General features: G+C 62.1%; 1 protein-coding gene across 1 annotated transcript; it reads right to left on the bottom strand.

The window, feature by feature from the left end:
* Positions 1-220: 220 nt before the first annotated feature.
* On the bottom strand, positions 221-5585 carry IGSF8 (immunoglobulin superfamily member 8). Its single transcript, XM_006752846.2, has 7 exons — positions 5502-5585; positions 3785-4217; positions 2444-2905; positions 1698-2105; positions 1076-1489; positions 619-753; positions 221-480 (listed from the first exon to the last, which is right to left on the bottom strand). The coding sequence occupies exons 1-6, from the start codon at positions 5583-5585 to the stop codon at positions 638-640; spliced, it is 1917 nt and encodes a 638-aa protein (XP_006752909.1). The 3' UTR covers positions 221-480; positions 619-637.
* Positions 5586-7192: the final 1607 nt, after the last annotated feature.

Below are 7192 nucleotides of genomic sequence, written 5' to 3'. Positions count from 1 at the left end.
CTCTCCGTGCTTCCCTCCCTGAGTAGGAGTCCCAGTAGGAATTGGCAGCAGATGGGACCCAGGTGTCCCTTCCTGGGTGGGCGGCACAGCCCACGGAGGCCAGATGGCGTCTGTGGTGGGAAGAGAGACCTGGGTCACCCAGAAAGCTGTCAGCCCCTGGCAACCTCCCTGCCACCCCCAGCCTCTCACAGTGCGATGCAGGGAAGACACGCCACACCTGGATTTTATAAAACCAGTTTATTCACATCTTAGAAAAACTAACCAGGATGGGGAAGGCCTCCCTGCAGGCTGGGTGTGAGACACGGAACACAAAGCCAGAGGGAGGAATCGGGAGGCAGGAGTGGGGAGTGGAGGCCAGGCCCCCACTGCGAATGGGGGTAAGTCCAATAAATTAAAGGAAGAGCAGACAGAGGGAGAGGGTATCCGGGCAACCAGAGGTGGGCTTGGAGCTGGGCTGGAAGACAGTCACACCTGTGAGGCCTGCAGAGAAAGTGTGGAGTGGACTAAGGAGGGCCCTGGGGGCTCCCTCCCAGCCCTCACCCCGTGAATTCACAGGGTCAGGCAAGCAGCTCCTAACAGGGCTTGAGAAGGCAAGGCCAGGCTTCTTTCCCTCCTCACCTGGGCCGGGGGCAAGGGCTCATCGTTTTCGCAGCCTCTTCATGAAGCAGCAGGTGATGGTGCTAAGGATGGCGGCGCCGGTGACTAGGGCAACCGCTGCCCCCACCAGCAGGGGCATGAGCAGGGTGTCCCGGGCTGGGTGAGAGAGAATGGCTCAGCCTGGGGTGCCGCTGCCCCCCACACACTGTCTCCCTGAAGTCCCAGCACCTTCTTTATCAAGCTGTCTTCCCCTCCTCCCCAATCACAGCCAGCCCTCCCAGCCCACCCCCTGCCCTCTCTGCACTCAGCAACTCCACCACCTAGGACTCTGAGCAGATGGGCCCTGGGGGCGGAGAGCTGGATTTTCAGGGCTCTCCGCTGAGGTGATGTGGGAAGAGGGGACAGTGGTAGGAGGGTCAGATGGAAAGGGAGGAATGAGAGCGTGGGGCTGGAGGGAGGTGGGGAGGGAGGCACTCACCATGCAGGTAGGGGTAGACTGTGACAGGCCCCGATCGGGCACTGCCCACCTGGTACCAGCTGTAGTCGGCATGCTGGACCCAGGCGCTGGGGGTGCAGTGGTATATGCCTTCGTCCTCGGGCCCCAAGCTGTGCAGTCTCAGCCGATGGCTCCGGGGCCCCACCAGCTCCACACTCACAGGGCCTCCTCCGGGTCGGACCCCCAGCTTTGCCACACCATCCTGGCCCATGCCACCCACCAGCTGGGCAGGGGCGGAGCTCAGCTCTGGGTCCTCCGGTCGCTCCACCCACCAGCTGGTGGCCAGCCGCAGCCCGGCGGGGCCACCGCGCACCGCGATGTTGCAGAGCAGGGAGGCCGTCTCCCCGCGGTACACCGCGCCTCCTGCCAGCCACGCCACCGCCTCCAGCACCACGCCTGCACAACAGAGACCACGGCAGCAGAGGGTCAAGGGTCGGGGGCATGCGGCCAGGACCGCTGTCCAAACAACACCCCAGGAAATTCAAGGTGTCCCCACAATCTTACAAGAGGAGTGTGAGACTAAGGCCTGGAGGCAGCAGAGGAAGGGAGAGAGGCCTGGGAACAGAAGGAAAAGGGATCTACAAGCCCAACTCGCCCCTCTTACCTTCCTCCCGCACGTGCACAGGGAGGGGCCGGGAGCGGGCACTGGCTGCTTCACGAAGCCGGACCCCAGACCCTCGGACATAGGCCTTGGCGAGGCAGCGGTAGGTACCCGAGTCGCCAGGCTGGGCAGCCTCCATCCGTAGCCGGTAGGTTCTGGATGCCACCTTCTCCATGGCAATGTGCCGGCCCTCGTAGCCAGAGCCCAGGCTGCCCACGCCCTCTGTGTCCAACTGGGCCACCAGGCGGCCAGGCCCAGGTGCCCCTGCAGGCGCCATCTCCCAGCCCACGGAGTACGTCGCATGATGGCCTGGTGGGGGCAGTGCCCCGGACACGTTGCATAGCAGTTCCAAGGGCTCCCCTGGGCCAATCCGACGTTCACCAGGCCCCACCGCCACGGCTAGCTGGCTGGCTGAAACACAGGAGGGGGAAGAGGCGTCACGGAGGCCGGAGGGGCACAGGGCACCTGCCTCACCAGCTGTTGTTCCCTTCGAGGCCACCCATCTGACCCTCCCGGAGTATGACCGCCTCCCCGCCCAGGGGCCTGAGTCACCCCTCAGCCAGAGCCCTCCTGTCTCCACTCCCACTCTAAGCACAGAAAAGCCCTCCTGGGTACAGAGGGAAGTGATGCCCACAGCACTGCTCACTCTAGGGAAGGTGGGCTCCCTGGCCAGACAAGGACCATCTAGTGTCCCCAGTGCCCGCGGAGCCAGCCCCCGAGATACTCCGGCTCCCAGCCCCTGCCCTCACACAGAGTCTGCACGTCCACGTGGGCGAGGACCGCCCTCTTCTCCGCGATCTGGGCCCAGCTGCCGTCAGGGTCCTGAATCCACTCGGCGGCCGTGCAGTGGTAGGTGCCGGCGTCCTCGGCCTGGGCGCCCGCCAGAACCATGCGGTACCGCTCGGCCCCCTCCTTGCCCAGCCGCAGCTCCCCCGCGGCCAGTCGCTGGGCATAGGGAGCGCCGGCCTCCACGGCCAGGTCAGGCCGAAGTCCCACCACTTCCTGCAGAGTCGCTCGCCCCACGGGTGCCTCGGGCACCGTTCGGCCAAAGGACACCGCCAGGTGCGTGTGCTTCTGCGTGCTCGTCCGCGCCAGACAGCCCAGAGCCAGCTCCTGCCCCTCGTGCACCGTCAGGCGAGAGGGAGAAGTGGGAGCCTGCCGGCCTCGGGGCCCGAGGGCGGCCGCAGACACCTGCAGCACATCTGGAAGAACTGGAGAGAGCAGCGGAGTGAGGGAGGGCTGGGGCTGGCCGCCCTCGTCACCATTTCCTACCTGCAACCCCTTTAGACTGCACGCTCCTAGAGGGCGAAGAGTTCATGGTGTCTGGTTTCTTCTGTAGCTCAGTGGTGCCAAGCACAGTGCTGGGCACACAACAGGCGCTCAATAAATGCTCGCTGAATATCAGAACCAGCCCGCTGCCTACTCACCCTATGTTTGGGACTGACCCCTGTTTGAAATACTCAGAGAAGTGGCTCTGTCTTCCTTCTCAGAAGACAAAGAATCTTAAGAGCGCGAGAATATCACATGGCCTTACTCCTCCTACCCCACTCCTCCAGATCTGGAATCTAGAAGCGCCCGGAATGGAGTAGATTCACTCTGACGGGGAATGGAGAAGGGATCGGACATTGTAAGGATGCTTCCCTTGTCCCAGGAGGCAGCGCAATGGAATAGGAGCAGTGGACTGGGAGGGCAGCCACTGACAGGTTGGGTGGTTTTGTGCAAGTCACTTAACCTCTTTTTTTTTAAAATATATATTTTTAAATTAATTTCAGAGAGGAAGGAAGAGGGAGAGAGAGAGACAGAAACACACATGATGAGCGAGAATCATGGATTGGCTGCCTCCCACAAGTCCCCCACTGGGGATCGAGCCCACAACCCAGGCACGTGCCCTGACCAGAATCGAACCTGGGACCTTTTAGTCCGCAGGCCGATGCTCTATCCACTGAGCCAAACCGGCCAGGGCTCACTTAACCTCTTTGGGCCTCAGGCTCCGCAGCTGCAAAGCCTAAGGGGTGACCCGACAAGCTCCTCCCGGCCCTACTTTCTGCCTTTCTTTCTGCCCCCCCCTCCGCCCCCCCCAGGGCCAGTACCTCTCAGCTCCACCTTGCCGCTGTAGCTGCCCAGGTAGCGGGCGTCCGTGGAGGGCGTGTAGCACTCATACACACCGGCGTCCTGGGCCTGCAGGCGCGCGATGTGGAGCACCGCGGCGTCGTCCCGCACACGCTGCACCTGCACCTCGCCGGCTGCCACCCGGGGCCCGAAGACAGCGTAGGAGAACCGGGTATCCCTGGTACTAACGATGCCCAGTGCAGCCTCTGGGGCCTCAGGCCTGTACAGGAACCACTCGAAGTCCTGCCGGGCGGGGCCCTCGTAGCCAGTGACGTTGCAGGGGATAGAGACGGCCGTGCCAGCCACGCGGTACAGCGGTCCCTCGGGGACCAGCACCTCCCGGGCACAGCACCCGGCTCCTGTAGGGAAGAAGAAGGGGAGTTGGGATGGCCTGGATCCCCAGGTGTCCCCCCACTACCAGCACCATTCTCAGCCCCTGCCCCTGAAAGGAGAGGAAGCGAGGAGAAAGGTGGTGAGCCGGTGGACTGTGTTCTGAGGACAGGCAAAGAGGACACCTAGGCCGCAAGGAACTGATGACACAGCCAGGCTTGTCTCAGAGCCCAGAAATACCCCATTTCTGGAGGCGGAAGCAGAGTGTCTATGGGAGAACATCTGCCCCCCGGTTTTAACACTTCCTGATTCCAGCTCCACCTTGATCCCCCCCGCCCCGCCCCCCTCACTCTCACGTCTGGGGCTCCTGCTCTGGCCTGGTCAGCAGAGCCTCTAGCCAAGAGATGCTGAGACCACTTGTCCCCCTCCTTTGTTTGAGAGGAGCTGGCACACTGTTGCTCAGAGGGCTGGTTGGCTCGGCTATGTCACCTGGGCCAGGGGACTCCAGACAATGGAGCCAGTGGCCCAAGCTGGACAGGGCACGGGCCCAGTCATTTCTCACCACACAATGCCCGCCCCCCGCCCCCCTCCAGCTGTGCCATGAGCTCACTGCTTCCCCCACCCCACAGGGCTGCAGCTGAGGCTTATGGGGCAAGGGCCAGCTTCTGCCCTGGCCTCTGGGGACAGAAGTTCCCCACCCCCACCCCAGTGCCTGCCAATCTTAGAGGCCGGTCCAGCTGATGCACAATTCCACCCCCCCTCCAACTCCCTAACAAAAGCCTTCATTTGCATATGATATGCATCCATTTATATATGGCTCCCTTTTCATAGAGAGACAGGAAATCCCAGCTGTCCCTTCCCACTTTTCTCTCCTAGGAGAGGCCAAAACATTCTCTTTTTCTTTTTCTTTTTTGATTTTAGAGAGAAAGGAAGGAGGAGAGAGAATGAGATAGAGACAGAGAGAGAGAAACAGCGATTTGTTGTCCCACCTTTTTACGCATTCATTGGTTGAGTCTTGTAAGTGCCCTGACCAGGGATAGAACCCATAACCTTGGCTTATCCGGACCACACTCTAACCAACTGAGCTACCTTCCCCCTCCCCCCAGGCCCCACACTGCCCCAGCAGATACTCCTGGGGGCTTGGAGGGCTCAGCTTCCTCCTTCCTTCTCATCCTAGCCCCACTAGGTAAGATCACGGAACCCCAGCAGGTAAGGAGGGCTGGGGCAGACCCATGAGAAAGGTAGGGCAGAAGCCTTGGCCAAGATCCCACTGTCCTTGGATGGTTTCCACACGCCCCTGCAGAGGAACAAAGCCAGAGAGGAAGATGGGGAGCTCTAGGCAAGCAAGGCCTAAAGGGACGACCTCACCAACCAGAAGGTCCCTCCCAGGGGCATCCTCACAACTGCTGGCGGGTCGGCAGGGCAGGGGCTGAGTCCACTGTCAAACTCCATCCTCAGCTCCTCCCAAAGCACTCCCCTTGGCTCCCACCGGCGCAGGCTCTTCTCCCTTCCCGTGGCTGGGTCACCAGGAGAGCCTGCGGTAGCTCTAAGCTTCGGGCAGACTGGGACTCAGCCCATTCCTGACCCAGCTCTGTGGCCTGGGCTTGACCCTTCATTTCCCAGGCCTCAGTTTCCACGCTGGGAGAGCTAACAGCTTCCGCTCTCAGTGCGACTCAGGAGGGCCCTGCCTGGGGGAGCTTAACATCAGGGTCCTGGCAAAGAGGGACGAGCTGACACCTTCCCTGGCGTCCCCCTGTCCTAGCCTCCACGTTCCCTGGCCCCCAGGCAGACTCTGCTCAGAAGGGCCCCCTCCCGCCTTCCTGGCTCCACGCTGCTGCTTGGAGATGCCCATGGGAAAGTCACCCACAGCCTTAGGGAACCAGCCCCCAGCAGGTCTCTCCCCAGCCAGGTCCCCTTCTCTGGGTTAGCAGAGAGGGAAGAGGGAGCAGAGACTTGCTTTGCAGTCAGACAGACCTGGGTTCACACCTTAGGCCCAACACTCTTTAGATGTGTGTTCTCTGGGCAAGTTTCCCTCATCTTCGAAATGACTGTAAGTGCCTGGCAGGCTCTCTCCTCTCTGCGCATCTCAGCGCACCTCCCTGGAGCTCCTCGCCGCTCCCTCTGCCCACTGGGGAAAATGGGCCAAGTGCTAGGCAACGGGCCCGTGACATCCTCCTGCCTCCCACCCAGGACTCATTCTATTCCCACGGGCCCGGGAGCGGGCAGGAGAGGGAGGCTGCGTGGTGCCACTGTGGGGCTCTGGCCCAGGAAAGGCAGCGGGCCCTGTCAGCCTGCGCCTGGACCATGGCAGCTCCGAATCCTGGCGGCAAGACTCCCCCCACACTCACCCCACCCCCACCCTCACCGTCACCCCACCCTCACCGTCACCCCCACACTGCGCTCTTATTTCAAGGGCTTCAGTCTCCTGAACTCTCCCTACAGGCCGTCAGTCTCCCTGTCCTGATGCCAAACTCCTCCCGGGATCATCTACACGGAGCCCTCAGTTCATGTCATAAACAATCCAGCAGTGGCCCAGAGCACCCCACCATGGACACCCAGCAGACAGAAACGGGGTGCTTGGAGATCCCAGCACCGGTCTCCATGGAGCCTGGCTCCTCCTGAGGCAGGAAGCTGGTATAACTGCGTGTGTCCACCAGTGGGAGGCTGCAGAGCCTGTCATCCCCGAGGGGAAGTGGGGCAAAGAGGGACCCTGCCCAGGTTGGAGGTGAGGGAACTACGCCCAACCTCAGACGGTGAAGGGTGCAACCTCGGAGGGCAATTAGGGGAGACCTACTTCAAAGATCATGGGTAGGGCCGGCCCCTGGGCCTCCCGCCAACTAGGGGCAATTATGAAGCCCGGCAGACACTGCCCACGCACAGCGGGCACCCGCCTGGGCCTGAGCAGAAGGGGAGGCAGAGAGGAGTCCCAGCTTTTAGGCGCAGCGACCCTAGGGTTCGAGTATCCCGGGAGTCTGGAGGCGCCCCTGACGAAGAAGTGGGATGCAAGGGGCTCCCAGATGTTGGGAAGGCTGCCCGGGCTGGGCGCCAGGCGGCACGCA

The sequence above is a fragment of the Myotis davidii genome, unplaced genomic scaffold (genome assembly GCF_000327345.1).
Source record: "Myotis davidii unplaced genomic scaffold, ASM32734v1 scaffold251, whole genome shotgun sequence".
In the NCBI taxonomy this organism is placed as follows: Eukaryota; Metazoa; Chordata; class Mammalia; order Chiroptera; family Vespertilionidae; genus Myotis; species Myotis davidii.
The sequence above is the reverse complement of the archived record's forward strand: the minus strand, read 5'-3'. Positions and strand labels throughout refer to the sequence as shown.

Excerpts from the sequence above, each read along its gene's own strand:
- IGSF8 (XM_006752846.2), bottom strand. The coding sequence starts at position 5,585 with ATGGAGTTTGACAGTGGACTCAGCCCCTGCCCTGCCGACCCGCCAGCA. Across the intron at positions 2,906-3,784 it reads CGGCAAGGTGGAGCTGAGAG|TTCTTCCAGATGTGCTGCAG; the intron begins GTACTGGCCCTG and ends TGCTCTCTCCAG. Across the intron at positions 1,490-1,697 it reads TGTGCACGTGCGGGAGGAAG|GCGTGGTGCTGGAGGCGGTG; the intron begins GTAAGAGGGGCG and ends TCTGTTGTGCAG.